At 35.2% G+C, this 18,667-nt stretch overlaps 2 protein-coding genes across 3 annotated transcripts in view; one reads left to right on the forward strand and one right to left on the reverse strand.

The window, feature by feature from the left end:
- Positions 1 to 8,498, forward strand: part of LOC145733208 (DNA-dependent protein kinase catalytic subunit-like) — a 31,127-nt gene extending 22,629 nt beyond the window's left edge. Inside the window, exons 44-52 of the mRNA XM_081985914.1 lie at positions 1,201 to 1,410; positions 1,482 to 1,643; positions 3,551 to 3,822; positions 3,878 to 4,066; positions 4,124 to 4,392; positions 6,398 to 6,631; positions 6,909 to 7,079; positions 8,046 to 8,252; positions 8,309 to 8,498. Of these exons, the coding sequence (XP_081842040.1) occupies positions 1,201 to 1,410; positions 1,482 to 1,643; positions 3,551 to 3,822; positions 3,878 to 4,066; positions 4,124 to 4,392; positions 6,398 to 6,631; positions 6,909 to 7,079; positions 8,046 to 8,252; positions 8,309 to 8,423 (1,829 nt within the window). The 3' untranslated portion in view covers positions 8,424 to 8,498. The remainder of the gene's footprint in view (positions 1 to 1,200; positions 1,411 to 1,481; positions 1,644 to 3,550; positions 3,823 to 3,877; positions 4,067 to 4,123; positions 4,393 to 6,397; positions 6,632 to 6,908; positions 7,080 to 8,045; positions 8,253 to 8,308) is intronic.
- Positions 8,499 to 18,667, reverse strand: part of LOC145733212 (uncharacterized) — a 43,808-nt gene continuing 33,639 nt past the window's right edge. The window contains exons 16-29 of one of the 2 annotated variants that reach the window (XM_081985933.1): positions 18,258 to 18,395; positions 18,014 to 18,206; positions 17,757 to 17,963; positions 16,877 to 17,047; positions 15,575 to 16,274; positions 15,364 to 15,522; positions 14,900 to 15,142; positions 13,216 to 13,443; positions 13,117 to 13,155; positions 12,499 to 13,051; positions 12,183 to 12,445; positions 9,722 to 10,251; positions 9,186 to 9,428; positions 8,499 to 8,710 (exon numbers count right to left, since the gene is read on the reverse strand). In XM_081985933.1, coding sequence (XP_081842059.1) covers positions 8,534 to 8,710; positions 9,186 to 9,428; positions 9,722 to 10,251; positions 12,183 to 12,445; positions 12,499 to 13,051; positions 13,117 to 13,155; positions 13,216 to 13,443; positions 14,900 to 15,142; positions 15,364 to 15,522; positions 15,575 to 16,274; positions 16,877 to 17,047; positions 17,757 to 17,963; positions 18,014 to 18,206; positions 18,258 to 18,395 — 3,844 coding nt within the window. In that variant the 3' untranslated portion in view covers positions 8,499 to 8,533. Of the gene's footprint in view, positions 8,711 to 9,185; positions 9,429 to 9,721; positions 10,252 to 12,182; positions 12,446 to 12,498; positions 13,052 to 13,107; positions 13,156 to 13,215; positions 13,444 to 14,899; positions 15,143 to 15,363; positions 15,523 to 15,574; positions 16,275 to 16,876; positions 17,048 to 17,756; positions 17,964 to 18,013; positions 18,207 to 18,257; positions 18,396 to 18,667 lie in introns of both variants that reach the window. The other variant, XM_081985928.1, reaches the window with a different exon arrangement.

The following is an 18,667-nucleotide window of genomic DNA, read 5'->3' on the forward strand; positions in this document are numbered from 1 at the left end:
GTCAATTTAATAGTGAAGAAGCTTGAAATAACATTTTCAAGACTATGGTCAGTGGACAAACTGGTTTTTAGGCCTGATAAGTCAAAAACTTTGTAAAGATAGTCTTGAAACTCGATTTGAGGCACTGAAAACAGCCTTAAAACACTAAAAAGTCTAGTTTATTAAGAAATACCCGAATTTTTAGCACTGTGTCTAGAAGTCGATTTAATAGTGACAAAGCTTGGAATGCTATTTTAAGTCTATGAAGAATGTAAAAATTGTTTTTTAAGTTTGCTATGTCAATAACTTGGTGAAGATAGTCTTGAAACTCGATTTTCCAAGCTGAAAGCAGTTTTAAAGCACTAAAATTAGTCCAGAATTCGAAAAAAATGGAAAGCAAAGTAAAAAGCACGAAAAGTTAGTTTTTTGAAGACAATTTTCATGAATCTAATGTCAATCTCCTGACTATTTTCAAGACTAAAATATTGAAATTTGTCTTCAAATTATGAAAACTTACTTCAAATGCAAATTTTAAGCTTCTGCTGTCACTTTTCATTAGTTCAGTCACATTTTGGGGTTCAAGTCAATTTTTAGGTTTAAATGTATGAATTTGTAGTAACAAGTTCTTGAAAAAGTAGTTTTTATGTCTACAAGTCAATTTTTAGTATTAAAGTCTCTCGATTTGCATGAAAACTGGTTACAAACACAATTTTTAAGCTTCTGAAATTTTTATCTTTTCTAATTCAATTTTCAAAACTAAAGTCTTTTAGTTTGTCTGGAAACTATGAAAACTGGCTACAATAATATTTTTTAAACTTCTTAAGTGAATTTTCCGTTTCCAAGACAATTTTTAAGTTGGGTTAGTTTTGGGTCTTTGACCGTAATATCGTGTAATAAAGTGCTTGTTCCAAATTTGATCAATATTGCTCCAACGGTCTGACAGTTATGACAAAAAACCGATTTTTTAAACAGAAATTTGAAGGACTATATTTTCCTTAGGAAGCACTTTTCAGGAAAATGACATAATGAATGTCAACTTAGTTTTTAATTGGCTATGGATTGGTGAATTATTGACATTTAAAACTATACCACCCTGTATATCTAGAACTAAAAAAAAACGTGTCCTATTTCTTTTCGAAAACTAATAATTACCACAAAAAAATGTTTTCGTAGACGACCCCATTGTTAGTATATTTTCTGCTAATTCAGTGTTAATTACAGCAAATGTTGATACTCCTAAAGTATCGGCGATATCCGAAATCATCTTGCGAATTGCCACTACTTATCCTCAAGCGATTATGTACTCGTACCGGTTAAGCAAAGAGAATTATCGCAATACTCAATCCATATCGACGGATGAAACCGAATTTCTGATTGATCAATTGGACAGACTACTTTTAAATGATCCCCTCGTAGACAAATTTTTAGCAGGTATTTAGTTTTGCCTAATTAAAGAAACAAGTGTGAATGAAGGAAAAATATGCCTAATTCCTTCTTGCCAGGGTTATCAAAAGTGAGTGTTCCATCAGCCACTATGGAGTATTATAAGAAGAAAATGTTATGCGCTCAAGATATAGAAACTCTTTTGAAGTATCGAGATGAAGTTATGGAGTTTTTCTTTGAAGGCCCACCACCAAATTCAAATGATTCTAACAACATGCGAGGTAGTATTTTACCAAGAAAGTTACTCACATATTTTGAACAACAAGGAAATGGTTTATGGGTTATTTTATAATAAAGTAGAAAGAAAACAAATTATATAACCCGGCAACTCAATTTTTTTTTTGGAATAGCCCGTAAACCACAGATTTTATTAATACTCAAAGACTAATTCTCTCTATTAATTTGTATCAGTCAGCATAGTCCAAATGAGCAAATAGCAGTTTTTTTCAGGCCATTTTAGATGTTCTGTAAATGTTTTTTTTTTCATATTTTGTTTATTTTAAATGAAACACCATACGTCCTTTAGGATTAATTCGATACAATAAACAATGGAATAATAGTAATATTTCCGCAAGCTTGACGTAGAAAATGTAAGTGAAATAGTCTATCTGGGTCCCCATATAAAGCAACTCATCAACGGATATAAAAAGAAGCATAGCGCTTGCCAAATCGGCTGTGACTAAACTAAAAGAGAAAATTGGAAAGGTACATTACGAAGGCAACAAAATGCAAGTAAGTTGGAAGACTTGAAGACTTATTTCCTATTGTCATATACGGAGCGGGAGCTAGGATCTTGAGGGTCGCTGACCTAAAAAAGCTGGATACCTTCGAGATGTGGGTATGGGGAGAGTCCTGCGTAGAACCAATGTTTCGATACTGGAAAAATTGGAAATTCAAGAAAGGCTGTCAAGTGTATTTTTGGATGACAATCTGGAAAAACTGGTTGTGCAGTGGACGCTGGAAAAAGAGTTTCTCTGAAAAACTCTGTTTCAAGAAAACATCAGGAATGCCTCAAACAGGGTAAATAATAAATGTAGAAAGAATGCCCAAACCGTAACTTAAATGGCAATTATCCAATCACGACACTTCAATCTTGAAGTATACGATTAGAGAGACACAGAAATTTTGACTTATTGTTTACCTCTTCGAACTTGTTCTTTACTTATTTGGCTTAATTTCTGTTTTTTAAACTTGCGGTCGAGTTTTCCTCCAGTTCTTTTTAGTTTGCTTCATTTTCCTTAAACTTACCTCTTTAGTTTGCTTTTACTTCTTCTATCTTGTTGTATTGACTTACTTTCACTGCTTTTGAACTCCTAGCGGTTTTTTCATAAAAACAAAACAAATTTTATGTTCCAACATTATTTTTAATAAACTACTAAATCAATGAAGTAAGTGTTGAAGAGTTGTTCTTCATTCTGTTGCTGGCAATACCCTAATCGCAAATTAAACTCTTGCTTTACATTTTCTAAAACCTCAGGTGTTATTAATTGGCATTCATGTCTAATCGGTTCTTTTAAATCTTCGATGTTTCCTGGCTTCACCTTATAAACCTTATTTTTAAGGTAACCCAATAAAAAAAATCTAATGGGGTGAAGTCTGGAGATCTCGGTGGCCATTCTATCGACCCACTTCTTCCAATCCACCTGTTTGGAAATGTTCTGTCAAGATAATTTCGAACAGCCCTTGCAAGTGAGGAGGAGTTCCACCTTGTTGTAGCCAGCATATTTGGGTTTAGATCGTTGGGAAGTAAAGCTGCTAAATATGGGATAAGTTCCTTCTGAATAAAATGCAAATATCGCTCTTCAGTTAAATTTTCTTGGAAAAATATCGTCTTTTTAATAATTCCTGCCCAGAGATTGATCTTTTGTGGCCATTGTGTATGGCATTCCCTCTTCCAATGAGGATTTTGATTTGCCCAATAACGGCAATTTGGTTTGTTAACATGTCCTGTTAAAGTAAAAGTTGACTCATCAGTAAACAAAATATTGTTGGAGTCTAATGCGTTGGTATTGAGTAATTCTTGCATTTTCTCCCAAAACTGTATGCTATGCTGGCTGATCAAAATTAACGAATTTAGCTCTTGAGTAAAATATAAAAACTTGTACATCAGTAATTATTTATTGTTTAGGTAATGTGTATAAACATATACAAGGTGATAAAAGCCAGTTCCAAAAACTGAACAATATGCTGGCGCTACATAAAGTAAGGGAGATTTTAAACACCGAGCCTAAATCTAAGTCCTTGTCCAATGATTCCACGCTACTCAAGGATTATTGCCCTTGGCTAGCAAATTTTTCTGCTGGTAGATTAAATTTGGAATTAGAAATCCCTGGTCAATATTCCGGAGACAAATTACCACTAGTGCAACATCACGTAAAGATTTCCGGTTTTTGTGCAAATGTATACGTTGATACTTGTGCAATTTTAGTTTTTTTTACATTTAACTGGTTTGTAGGTGAGCGTTATGTCGTCCATACGAAGACCGATTAAAGTTACAATGCTAGGCATGGATAGCAAAGAGTATCCTTTCTTAATAAAATTTGGGGAAGATATTCGTCAAGATCAGAGAATTCAACAGTTATTTACTTCAATGAACAATATTTTTGCTAGTGACCATAAAAATCACCAGTTGCTTACTTATCAGGTTTGAATTTGTTACATACAAGTCGATTGCAATAATTTAAACTTTCCACTGTTATAGGTTATTCCTTTAACTACCAGTTTAGGGATAATACAATGGGTAGATAATACTGAGTCGTTGGAGGACTTTATTAAACGATCAATTCCTTCAACAAGAAATCATGTATTTACCCGATTAGGTTACAAACATCAGAAATTCATCGGTATATCGGAGAATACTAAGACTGATGTGTTCGATGCGTATGGTATGGTTGCTCGAACTAAAGATAGAAACAAAGTTATACCATTTTATGACAGTTTGGTTAATTTGATACCATTGGATGTTTTAAGGTCAGTTTTTTTAATTATTAACTCTTATTTACAAGCCACTTTCTTCAGTTTTATTTATTAGATTTAAAATTTACGAGAATGTCTCTTCTCGAAAATTGTTGTATATTTTATAGTTAGGCACATTTACACAAACCTTTTTTACTACCTATACTATATAGAGGTTTCCTCGATATCCTTTAATATTATCTAGTAGGTTTAAGGGGGAAGTTTTACTTGATCGGATCTCGGTAACCGTAAGAGCTACAGAGTCGGTTAAATGGGAAAAGTTTTAGAGAATTTGATGGGAAACTTATTCCCGGTTTCCAAATTAAATTATCTTTCTCCGTTTTCCGGAAAATTGGGAAAACGTCAGAGAAGAATTTACAAAGTTATCATCTATATCTCGGGATAGATTTTTTCTAATTACATCTCGTGTTCTACGTAAAAAAGTGCCCTAATAATGTCTTAGTTTTGAAACTCTCTTTGGCTTTGTTAAGGAGCTGTAAGCAATTGTTTAAAATGCAGCCTCTGACGTTTGCTAAATTTTCCGGAAAACGGAGTAAGATAATTTAATTTGGAAACCGGAGTAATTTTCACATAGAATTCTCTAAAACTTTCCTCATTTAACCGACTCTGTAGTTCTTACGGTTACCGAGATCCCAATACATGTAGAACCAATTTGGGACACACTGTATGTTCGGTCATTAATCCGGGCAGTTTTCATAATGCCCGAGCAGGTTATTAGTTATTTATACAAGTGAGTTAAACTATTGTTTATTTACGAAAGTTCACAATAATTTCGATTATTTCCTTCATTGTACCAGCAGCCAATCAAATTCCGAGAACCTTTCTAGTTCCACCAATGGAAACCGTTTTATACTGATTAAATCCCTGGCTGCTAAAATTTAACAGTGATTATTTCCTTCATTGTACCAGCAGCCAATCAAATTCCGAGAACCTTTCTAGTTCCACCAATGGAAACCGTTTTATACTGATTAAATCCCTGGCTGCTAAAATTTAACAGTGATTAAACACCACCTACCTTTTTCGAATACCTTTTTTGAAGAAAATTTGATATTAAACGAAACAGGATTTAGACACTTATAAAATTTAAGTTATCTTCTTCAATATTAACAATTAATAAATCACTGTAACGTAGTTTTCATTAAATAATTACATAAATTAAAATATTTTGACGTATGATTGTCAATTTGAAATGTAAACAAAAATATGCATGGCTGAACGAAAATCTGTCATCTGCTGGGGTGAGTTCAATATTATCATTAATTTCATCAGGTTTAGTTTAGTATTTGTGTTCTAACTATGGTGTTTTCTTGTTAATAAACTAAAATGTGAGTTTTCAGGAAATAATCTTGACATATACCCCTCGGCGTTCACGTTTTATCACGTAAAATGTGCATTGGTAGGTTTTTTGCAAAATTTTTCTTTTAGACAAATGGTTTCGACTAAATAATTCTTTGGAAAAAATCCTTCGACCTGCGGTCTCAGGATTTCATCGTCGAATTATTTAGTCTCAATCATTTTCCAAGCAAAATTTTGCAAAAAATCACCTATGCACAGTTTACCCGATAAAACTTGAACATCTCGGGATATAACCTATGATTAACCCTAAAATTACAGTGCTATTAAATTTGCACCGCGTCTCTTAGATGTGACATTGATGTTTGTTTGTTTACATCTGTAAATAGGCAAATGCCATTTAGAGAGATTAAATTTTTTTAAATCACTAGTGAATAAAACTTCGTTTAAATCGTAGAATAATTGGACGTAATTTAATAAAAACTTCAAGTCAGTTTAGGCAAAATTAAGGACGGTCCTGATTCTAGAAGAAACGTCATTTTAATACAAATTTTGTTTATTATATTCAGCTGAAGCATTTCAGAGAATCAGTCAGAAAAATGTTGCTCTATCGATGTTTTCCTTTAGCAGTTTACATAGTTAACTCCTTCCTTCTCACAAAAGATGTTTGACTTCACTCTGTATTATTGTTCTCTGAATTTTATAGAACGTCAGTTTGGTCGTTAAGCCTGACCACCGAAAGTTTCATAGCATTCCGAGATAACTTTATAAAAAGTTACGCAGTAATTTGCATTTGCCAGTGGATTTTGGGCATTGGAGACAGACATTTGCAGAATTCCAAGGTGTGTACTCGAAATGGGAAAGTTTTAGGAATCGATTTTGGTTACGCTTTTGGAACTGCTACGCAGTTTTTGAGGGTTCCGGAGCTGGTGCCCATAAGGTAAGTGAACTTTGCCATCTGCTCTACGGCATCCAGTTAAACTTACATTTATTTTGTGTTTAGGTATATTTTTTATCATGTCATAATCTTTTAAATGTACAATCCTTAAAAAACGTCCTTTTTTAACTAAATTTTAATTCAGGTATATTAGACCTTGCCCAAATTAAAAAAAAATATTTGGAATTTACAACGTTCTATTTTTAAAACGTAAAATTTGACGCTTGTTTTTCGAAAAGAAATCACACACAGCGTACTTATATCTGGACGAAAATTGCAGGTTAACGCCACATATAGTCGGACTAATGGAGCCATTAAAGGAAGAAGGTACTTTCAGACACGTCATGATTGACTGTCTGAAATCACTGAGAGCAAACAGCGCCTCCTTATTGGCTACTATGAACGTGTTTGTTCAGGAACCGTCAGTGGATTGGTTGGATCAAGCAAGAAGGTAAATTAGATTTTGAAGTATTTGAATGTTTTACGTTTTCCGAACTCCTACCATCAATATATCAAATCTGTAGAAATATATAGAGGGTTCCATTTAAAAAAACGTAGGTTCAGTGTGATCTGATTTAATAAAATATAATGATATAATAGTTATTTATGTATTAAGCGCGCAAACCATGACTTTTATGCTCTGAGAATGACTTGAATCAAAATGCAAACCAAATTGCTCGTCGGGGATGACGTGCAGGTCTTCTTGCTCCTTTAGCCTCCTGAGGATGATAACTTCTGCCACTTTTCCGAAGGATGGCAGGAGGCCAATAATTTTGTGGGAACAGCGGGTACTTTTGTGGTTTCGGAAACAGGATAACATCGCTTCTCTTCCACTCAGTAGGAAAGTGCCTCAGTCGAAGTATTGCGTTAACAATATTCAACAGGACAGCTATCCCGCGTCTCAGAAGTTTTCTGAGCACAATGTTTCCTATCTCGCCCCATCCTGTCTTGAAACCGGGTATACCATCCCTTTTATATGGTCCCATTTCTTTGTTACGTAACTTACCTAACCATAGTCGGGTACCTAAAGTTCTCCGAAAAGAGCCGGGCTCCTTGTTGGAACTTCTCCTTATAACAAAGGAAAGGTTCGGTTTTATGGGGTTGGTCTAGGAACGCTGGCACCATAGTGTATTATATACAACGTTTACAAAAGAAGCTCATACAGTGTGTTTTAAAACGAGTCACTTATTTACTTTATTTGAAGCGTTTAATTACAAAACCAGACATTTGACATTTAAAAAAAAGTTAGATATCGATAGGGAACTGTCCAATGTAAAAATGGTTGGGAATATGATTGAATCTCTCAAATGCATAAACAAATATGCAAAAGCAGATATTTGATCTAATTCCTTGTGTGTATATTTATTATCATTAGTGTCACACCCCTCAGGCACTGTATTACTGATACATATTTCAGGTCGTCATCATTTGACGAGGCAGGTGAATACGTTTGGTACCCGATCCAAAAAGTCGATCAAGCAAAAAGAAAACTTCAAGGTGCCTCATCCACCGCTATTTTAATCGAAGATCTGAATGCTTCGTTTTACAAAACACAAAAACCCGAGTATTTCAACGCGTATGTATCGTTGGTGGAAGGTGTTCCACAGTTTGATAAACGAGCTAGGTAAGTGTATTGCTTGCTCTAAAAAATGTTTCTGCACAAACTACCTATTATTATAGGCTGCGTGAAAAAGAATACTTGTCCATTGAAGAACAAGTGGACAGTCTTATAGATCACGCAACTGATCGAAACTTACTGGGTAGAATGTACGTGGGCTGGACAGCTGCTGTGTAAAATTTCAATTAATAACATAACTATTTGTTATAAATTATCGTTTGTATTCACTTTGTAATATAAACTTTAAGAATATTAACTGAAACAGATTTATTAACTTAACGCAAAACTCACAAATACTTGTTGATAAGTGCAGACACGTTTACTTTGCTTGTGCTATTGGTTCCATCTGAATTGCATTGTTCATTAGCATCGAAATGAGTTGGTAAGATTAATTCATCGGATTTTTTTCTTACAAAAGTCCATGTTTGGCTTTTGTGAGTGTATTCGGATAGAACAGGGTTTGTCTGTGGACGATAAAGGAATGAATAAAAGTATTAAAAATAGTATATGATTCAAAGAGCATGTAATGATAGCTATTACTCATGAAGATGAAATTTAAGTTAAAATTATCGAGTAGAATACTACACTTTTTTTAAGACTTTCTATGGTAAGTATTTACAACGAAAGAAAATAACACGCAGCGCGATTATACACAAATTAAAATATCATCTGCTGTCAAAATGACAGTAGCTGATGCGTGGTATTGTTCGGTATAGCATCAGACAATTTGAGGAGTACCTATTGCAAAAATCAAAGTAAATTGAGATGACGTGACAATGTAATAGAAATGTAAATCAAGGTTTAGGAATAATATGTCGTAATGTCGATGGTGCCCATGGGAGGACTAAACTCGACAGTAAAAAACTAACTGCACCAGTGCAAAATATTGTACTATAGTTTACAATCATCGTATGGCTAATAATTAATTGTAATACTAACCTCTTTGAAATCAAACATGGGTTTTCCGTTGCTATTTTCGGATCTTTTGGTATCTTTTCCAAGACCCCAATCAAAATTAAACATATTGATATCCTTCTGGTCAGATTTAATAAATTGTTCAAATATTTCGGCATTTTGATCGCTGAATATATTCATGTTCACAGTACCGCCTGACGAAAAAGTTCTCTTTGGCTTAGCAAGTTTTCTTTTTGCTTGAGTTTTATTAAAATTGGTTTCAATCACCTTAAAAAAAAATTGATTTTAGTGATTATTATACCAATATAATCTTATAAATTAGCAGGAAAATAATGCAAATTGAAATTTAAACTGATTTAATAGGAAGTAACTACCCACCAAGGAAACCAAATTTAGACGAGTTGTACAGTTGAAAATGTTTGGAAATTTGATTAAAAAAGTAACTGAGTTTAAAAAAGAATAAAATATTGTATTCTAATTAAATTTCGAAATAAACTTTTTTAAGTTTCTAATGACATCCATATCATGAATAAATTATAATATTGATAAAATAAACTCACTTCAACTCCAGAACTTGTTTTTCTAATAGTAGCCAAACATGTGCTTTGTTGAATTTGTCTTGGAGTAGGTCGAACAGGTCTTTTCATCCTTTCTTCCCACAATTTCGTAAAATCTGCATTATCATTCCAGTTAAAATCAAAAAACTTTTTGTCCTGTTTCAAAAATTCCTGCCTAATGGCCCTTTGAGACATCTTCGATATTTCAGTAAACTTTTGGTCGGAGCTTTTAGAGTCAGAGTTGCTTTTCGTAGAACTTAGCTCACTTTTTGAACTGGATGACTTTTTTAATGAAGATTCCAAACTAGGAACCTCATTTTTAATAATCGCGGTTTTTCGGTTTTGATTAGCAGACTTCGCTTTTTTTAAAGGAACTCTAAATTTATTCGTTTTCTTTCTTTTTTGTTGAACGTTTACGGGCTCTATATTATCAGTTGTTGACGATGTTTTTTCGGTTTTACTATCTCCAGGTGAGGAAGTGTTTGCTCCATCGAGGTTTCGTTGCTTTGAAGCTTCCGATATACTTGTGACATCTACAAAACAATCATTAAATCAACTCGTGAAAATCGAATCACGTGATCTTTGCGAGTTATCCTCACACAATGAGGTGAATAAACAGATGAGCTTTTTGATGTCATTAATATAAATTAAGTTCAGTCTCTATTTCAATGTATGTTTTTGTAAAAATTTGAATTTAAAAAAATATAAATTATTAGATTAGTCAGTTTTAATTAATACAATTAAATTGTATATTAAATTTATGAAAGCCGGTAATAGTTACGGATTAGAGAAGAGATCTTGTTTCAAGCTAATACTGAAACAAACAAAAATTCAAGTCATTGTTACGTATAATAAAAGTTTTACAGTAACTGGTTTGGTGATCATGTTGCTCGAATCCACAAACACAACCTATACGGTTTAGAAATCTTGCTCACACCAGTTGGGTAGGATACTCAAGATTCCTTGAAAAAAGTCTAGTAGAGAGGATATCAACTAAGGTGGAGGAATATTGAAAAACCGTACTAACTAATAAGCAAATCTATAACTACGACAACAATTGTCCAGAAAACATCTGGAAGGACAAAACGGTAAACTTGGAAAGCTGAGGGAAACCGTCATAAAAATATGTAATAAACGCCAAAGCCAACAATGACTGGGACCAGTACAAGTCAAAGGTTACAGAATATAACAAAGAGATACAAAACGCTAAACGGGACTCGTCGAGGACGTTCTGCGAATAGGTACTAATCCACAAAGTTGTAGAAAAAGATAATACATCAAAAATAAGGCTTCTCAAAACCCTGCTCATGAAAGTGCACTTTTCGACAGCAACAAAAATAATTGGCATACCTGACCCAGCATCTAAACTGAGGCTGCAAAGACCAAGAAGACCAGAGTGGGAAATACTTAAAGAAGTAGTGACGCCTGCGAAGACCAGGTGATCAATTTCAACCATTCAAATGGCCAGGCCTGGACGGAATTTACCTTATGCTGTTGCAAAAAACCCAGGATACCTTAGTTCAACACTTTTGCAGAATATTTAAAATGTGTAACATGGGGATTTGTGCCAGATTTGTGGCAACAAGTAACGTAGATACGTATATCAAGTACAATATCGCAAATGTTCCTCATTAGTGGCTAACATTATGCGTATCAACTAGAAAAATCTACAGATTACTGCTAGAGCCACTTTTCTCAACCTAGAGGGGGCTTTTAACCATGCGTTGGAAATAGCAATCACATTAGTCAACCACTTAGCTATTCCGCACTACTGTGACAAAGTTCGAATAGCCAACATCCGGATCGGATAGGCACTCTAAGAAAAAGAATAAATTTTACAATTTTCAGGGTCCTGGGACAAAACGAACCCAAAAATCCATGTTGGAAAAATTAACCGATACAAAACTAATCCCAAAACAAAAGAAAGAAACCAATTTAATCTATGTTACGGCTCCGATGATTAAAGAAGAACCAAAATAACTCAAAAACATGCCACACCAGTTCAAATTATCCAGAATGTGAAAAGCTGTAGTTGGAAAGACCAGATTGTAAAATAGGAAACTACGAAATACAGTACAAAGGGAAGTCAGCTACAGTGCAAAGGGATTTCAGTTGAAGTGTGAATTGACAGTGATCTGTCCATTAACTTTCAATTGAAACTCACCTTTCTCATTATCCGACAAAACCATCATAAAAACGATCACATGGCGATTGTACGTAAAACGCAGCAGGTCACGTGCGCACTCAAATATCTAGAAATGGCACGAAATAGTCGAGTCAGTCGGTAGGATACTCAAATAGGTGATCAGCGACCAACACTTATGGATATAAAAATGCACAGTTGATATTATATTTATTATAAACTCATGCTAAAAACCTATGTCATGGGTTGTAAAAAATACTTAACCGTTACTTAAACCGTCTTGACCACATACACACAAAGATCTATAATTTTCTCACTTACCTTCATCACAATTTACGTCTTTCTGATTTTTTGCCACAAACTTGACCCCACTAGAACTGCTGCCGCTACCCTCTGCGTCCAAATTTCGAAGTTTTGATGCTACGGATGTAGTAAAACTTTCCGCCTTTATTCCTTCGGAACCGTTCGAATTGCTGCCGTTCTCGTTAACGGATTTTGCACCTTTCTTTTTGGGTGAATCACTTTCTTCCGACAAGTTTGCGTCGCGGATTCGTTTAGTCTTAAATAGCTTACGGGTATTCGACCTAGAAGCTGTTATTCTAAGAAAAATGTTCAAAAACTTTGTGTTAAGTGGTACTTTAAACTGAATTTAATTTGGGATGTGATTTCTGGTGGGTTTTGGAGGTATATATTAGTTACAGGCTCAATGGTGCTTAAAAAGTTTGCTGGGGGATCAATATTGCAAATCGGCTCTATACGCTGTGGTTCAGTAGACACAATTATGTTTAGTTGTTCCTTAAGCTTAATGTTATACTCTCTAATATCACAGTTAACCTCTTGCTTGTTTTGATCAAATTTGTCATTAGAACCTGCATGGTTTCTTTCCGCTGTGTTTTTGCGTGGTGTGTTTAAAGTTATGTCTGAAATAACAACAAGACGTTCTTCTTCCACTATATTTGCTTGTAGAATATCCGGGGATAAATTTTTGTTTAGTAGTTCGGCCTCACTTCTCTCAGGAGAACTCTGGTTGGGTTCAAACTTCAGAGTACTTCTATCAGAGTCGACGGTATTACATCGACTTTGAGCTGTTTCTAACATGACACCTTTTACTTCAGCTTTTTCAAAACCTTCTTGAGATGCCAGATATATTGTACTTTTGTCCAAATCACTTCTATGAGATATATTTGGTGCTAAAAACCAATTAGTTTTACCTTTCCTACAATGAACATTAGTGAAATATACATACTATTTCTACACTGAATCACTTTGGTGTCAGCTGTATCCGCGTTTAGTTCTGTACAAGTAAAACTGTTAATAAACTTATTATTATTAAAAACTGTTATATTTAAATTACCTTCTTCTGGCTTATGTTCCTGTTCCGCCGTTCTAGGAGCAAAAGGAGAATAACTTAAACTGCTCTCTCCAGAAGAGCCTGCAGTTTCGTAGATATCGTCGGGACTAGTAACTCTTTGCTCTTCTCGTTGATATGATTGTGCGAGATGAATATTTATACGCAAATTTGGCGATTGCTCATTAATTTCCATTTCACAACTTGATGTCAGTGGCGGGTTTCGTTTTACATCTACAGAAAAATTAGGACTGTTACCATATGTTTTATATTCATTTGACTAATTAATTTTGTTTCAAGAAGCAAGGTTTGAAGAAACTTTCCATTTCTCCTTATAGCCATGTAGTATCACAATTGCTGCAAACTCATAACTAACGACAATTAACGACTCGACACAATCTTTGCCTAGCTCTATATCCTTCCTCAGTTTTTGCAGTCTAAAACTTCTGTCCAGTCGTTAATGTTAGTGTGTTAATGAATAGTACTTTGGAGTTATTTGGGATTCCAATTAATTCTTTAGGTTGTCTGCACCCTTCCGCCTTGTACATTGTAGATTGTAGCTGTCGAGGTGATAATGCACTGCGGCTTGAGGCCTATTGTGCACCCTGTTATCTGGGCTGATGCCAGTCTCATCACACTTTCTCCTCCAGCTTCAAGGTCTTAAAAACCAGCAGCTTAGTCGGTTTTAGAGAAGAAATATCTTGGGAAAAACCACCAAGAAGTTTCTTAGAGTGCGTCAATCCAGGGAGTTGCTCCCAGAGCTTAACTATTTTGTGATCCTCCTTCAATTTGAGCTCGTGTTTACAGGTATGATCCCCAAGCCACAGAAGTGACTGGTCCGGTATAAAGAATCCCGGCCCCTTTTTTAGTCAGAATGTTGACTTTCTCATTTCCCTCAATTTCTCTTTGCCCTGGAACCCAGAGCAAGGTGACTTAATTATTTTTGCCTAGTTCATTGAGTTTGCCTAGACATTCCCATATCATTTTAAGGCTTACTATGATTGACTATCGGTCAGAATTGCTATATCCTGCTTGTGATAGCCGTTGTCAATGGTAAACTGAGCGCATCTTTCTAATTCGTGATTTTTCTCTTGTAACATACTGGGGTATTTTCCCATTGGCTCTGAGTATTTGGTTCTTGGCCCAAACACTTCCTTGCGTGTCTTGGACCCCTCCGCTTACCATTTAATGTTCCATGTGAATTAGGGGCTCCCGCTTCCCCCAACACCGGAGTGCCCTGGATCCCAAGTTAGACGTACTTTGGCCATCCGCGTGAGCAACTTAAGTGTCTTCTTAAACTCCAACTGCAACGATATCCTTCCGTCCAAGCGGTGAATTTAAAATAAACTCCCCGCATCGGATGATCGCGAAGATCTCGGCCTGAAAGATGGTACAGTGGCAGCCTAAGGCGAAGCAAAGCTTCGTCCCCGATGTTGCATAGCTCCGGACCAAGCAATGGCTCCGTAGGTTATCATCGGGCGAGCAACAGCGCAGTAGATTCATCGAAGACTCTCATCAGATCATACTCTGGGACTGTTATACATCTTCCACTGATCTATCTCATTCTTAGACAATCACTGGTCACCCTTCCAGCAACATTACAATAATTACGAATTACCGGTAATTAACATAAGTTAAAAGTTAATTTATAAATGTGCAAAGACGGTTAGTGATAAGAACCCAAACTTACCTTTCTTTTTATGCTCATTTATTTTACTTTCTTCTTGCGGTTGTGTTAACTCACTTATTGGATGATTTTCAGTGTCTGCGTCGTAGTTATTATCACACTCCTTGTTTACGCTTTCAATTTCAACTTCTTTTATAAAAGTGTCTTTGTTAGTTGTATAATTGCATTGAGAATCATCGTCTTGTACTTTATTTTGTGCCTTGGATTGAGCGCCTTTTAGGATTGGTTTAATGACAATACCTTCATCTGAAATCAAATTAAGCCAGTTTTTCCCATACTTAAATGTTCAAGTGTGTTCGTACTTAAACTAAAAATATAAATTCAAATAAATTATGGAATTCGGGTTGACTGCATCATTATCACTTGCATTGACCTACTATTTCAGACTATTAAATCGCAAAATAGAGTAAATGATAGTTATTTTTCCTATTTGTATATTATATTTATGACTGTAAACCAAACCCTACCTTCATAATCTTTATTGTCGTCTGAACTTATCGATGACGGTCCATGTTTGACGATTACTCGAGCAAACAAGTGTTTATCGTTACTCACAGTAGAATTAATTTTTTGAGGTGTATTAAGGTCTTCAGCGCCCGCATCAGTGAAAAACGTTCCATCCCCATCTAAAAACAAAATTGTGCTCTAATATGTGTGACTTGACCTAATAAGAAATACCTTCCAGAGATAATTCTTTAGCGAAAGATTCCAAATCTTCCATTATGGAGGCAACCTCCAAGTCGCTTATATCTTTTGGTACGGTAAAGCTTAGTTTCGATGTTGTATAAGTGACGTTATTTACAGAGTTTGCTTTATTCACGGAAAGACAGTTACCCTGCTTCTCCGGATCAGCCGAGTTTACAGGTGTAGAAGTTCTCCTGACGTCCATTTGTAAGGGTGCAGCAAAAGAATTTAGAAAGGGTGATTGAATTTGGGAAGGTCGAAAAAGTGGGTTTTGTGATGAACCGTCGGGTATGGGCAGACCAGTCTCAGAACACTGGGATTTATCATAATTTTGTTCTTCCATCGTAAGCTCTGGAATATGAAATGAAGTAGGACTGGCGCTAGAAGCTTCTTGCGCTTGAAGGTCAGTTAATGATTGTACCAGCATGTCACGTTCTTCTTGCAGGTCGCGTTCTTCTTGCAGATCTGTTTCAATATTGTTAGAGAGTTGTTCTTGTTTAGACTCTACTATTCCTAGCGCTTGTTGTGTAAAGTTTAGACTGCATTGGCTACTGTTGAGACTCAAAATAATTTCAGGCTCATATAAATTAGACAGCAAGACCGAGTTGCAGCTATTATCTGGATTCAAATCTGTTCTAGAATCTGGATGTGGTTGTTGGGAGGTTTGCTTCGGACCATTGGTTTGCACAGAAACCTATAAATATTATATATAAGTACGCTCCCCAAAAGTCGATCATGACAATCTATGCCCATACGGTCCTTTTGACCTGTGTAGTCTTGGGGTAAGAATAAGTACCGTTAAAACTTTTCCTTATGGGGATTTATGAAATTACTCAGAACACAATATGTAAATAGTAGTTGTGCAACATCTGGTGACATCTGTACTCAAATCTAAGAAATAGATTGTACAGATGACGAACCCAATTCTAGGAACTGCTCCATAGATGCCGTATCATTCGGTTTTAAAGCGATATGATAAGGTGTATGTGAGTGAGTTGTAATATGGCAAAACGCGTCAGTGGCTTGAGAATTATTTCCAATAAACAAAACCATATCAGTGTAAAACCGAATGATGCAGCATCTATGCAGTAATTCTTAGACTCGGGGACGCCATCATATGGCAAAACGCGTCAGTGGATTTTAGCTAAGAAGACTACTACACAACTTCAATTTCCATAAAAAATCGTGTGTCCCATTTTAGAAATTCAAGCTGAAAGAGGCACATATTTTATGTTTTCAAATGTGTATGAAATGTGAAACAGGTTTTGGGCATAAGGATCAATATAATTTTCTTACCTGGCTCGCATCGTCAATAATAATTTCTTGAGACACACTGTGAAAGTCTTCAGACTCTGGTGGGTCTACATTTTCAAATTCTTCCATATAATCTCTGGACATATTTAATGAACCTTCAGCACGTGATGCGTCAAAAACTGAATGGTTTAAGCCTGTTTCTGGAACGTCACCCTTGAAAAAATATAGAAAAAGGCTGTTTAGTTAACGACCATGGCATAGGAAATAAGAACACCAGAATTGATGAATAATTACTAAAACAAGGAGACAAATGACAGAATCCAAAAGTTGATTTTTAGAAATAATGAACAATAGTGCAAATAAAACGTTATTCAACAAATTATTTGAGTGTAGAAGCATTTTAATGTTAAGCGATAAGTGTGTTGTTGAAGAAGGTTTAATATTTCTAAGATTTTTTCAAAATTTACGCTTTCTGTATCCGTGCTTGTAATATAATATACTATTATTTAATTTAAACCCTACACGAACTACTATTTCGTAACAGCATTATTATACAGGGTATTCGAAATGTTCCGAAACGTTCTACCTTTTTCCACAAAAGTATAACTGAAATCCCTATGGTGGGGCTCAAAAACGGGCAACTTGTATAAGTTTTATGATACCTAATAAATTTTAATGTTCAGGATTTTGGCACCAATTTAGTTGTACCGTAAATGTTTTATATGTTTTTTACCTGATCTGTTAGGTAGTAAAACTATTGTCAATCACCGCGCTTTATGTCGGACTCGAAGGACCAAAATTCTTCCAACTTGATTTGACAACATTGCAGTGAAACACAAAAAGGTACTATTTTCTGATAACGAGACTTTTTACTATGTTACAATTAAGAGTCAGTTGTTGTATTAATGTTTGCAATGCTTACCACTGCGGTCTGCATATTTTGTCGCAAAACATTTTGAGAGTAACTAGTAGCATCACCTCCCAGCTTCTGCACTTCTTCCTCATATTCACTCACGACGGTATTCAAATTACCCAAAGTAAATTTGTTTTTGCGCTTCAGTTTGTCAATTTTGCAGTCCAAGTCGTATCTGAGACGGGCTAGTTTAGACACGCCAGGAAATTTTGGATCCTAGAAGACATTATTTGATATCCTATAGAACTATTAATTTTAAAATATACCTGAGAGCTCTTGTCAAAACGTTTTTGCAAATCGTCTATTAGCTGCATTATCTCTGGCGGCCACACATTACGCACCATATAAATTCCGTAGTTTCTCAAGGTGGTAGTGCCAGGTATGAGGCTAAATCTGAAATCTAGTTTAAGAGTTTTAGGGCTTATCGGGTCTCCTGAAGGAACAGTTTGTAATTGCCAGCTAAAAATAACTTTGTTAATTTATTGACAATTTCGGGATTAACAAAAGTACACTTTGATATTGAAGAAGAGATCTGCTAGCTTAGCCAGTAGAGTGAAATGCGTAGTTATGAAGGTAATTGCTTTTGATTTGGCCAGAACGTCGCATATTGACATTGCTATTGCTGTTCCTTCTTCTATGGAAGTTGATCTGAAAAAATAAGATTTTTTATTGAAGAAATCTGAAGGAACATGTACTAGAAAGGTCAAATCTAAATGTGCAGTTACTAAATACTAAAGGCAATCATGATGGTTTTGTTTATTTTGAATAAAAGAAAGAAACTTTCTTTTATATTGAAATTTGTTATGAATTATGTGCCATCCATAATGGAAATGCATGGAATTTGCAAAGCATATTTTCTATATGTCGTACTGTCACATTCAAAACCAAACTCGAGTTCTTGTATCATTCTGTATCACTCA

This window comes from Ips typographus, linkage group LG1 (assembly GCF_016097725.1).
Source record: "Ips typographus isolate SLU linkage group LG1, UJ_Ityp_2.0, whole genome shotgun sequence".
NCBI lineage: Eukaryota > Metazoa > Arthropoda > Insecta > Coleoptera > Curculionidae > Ips > Ips typographus.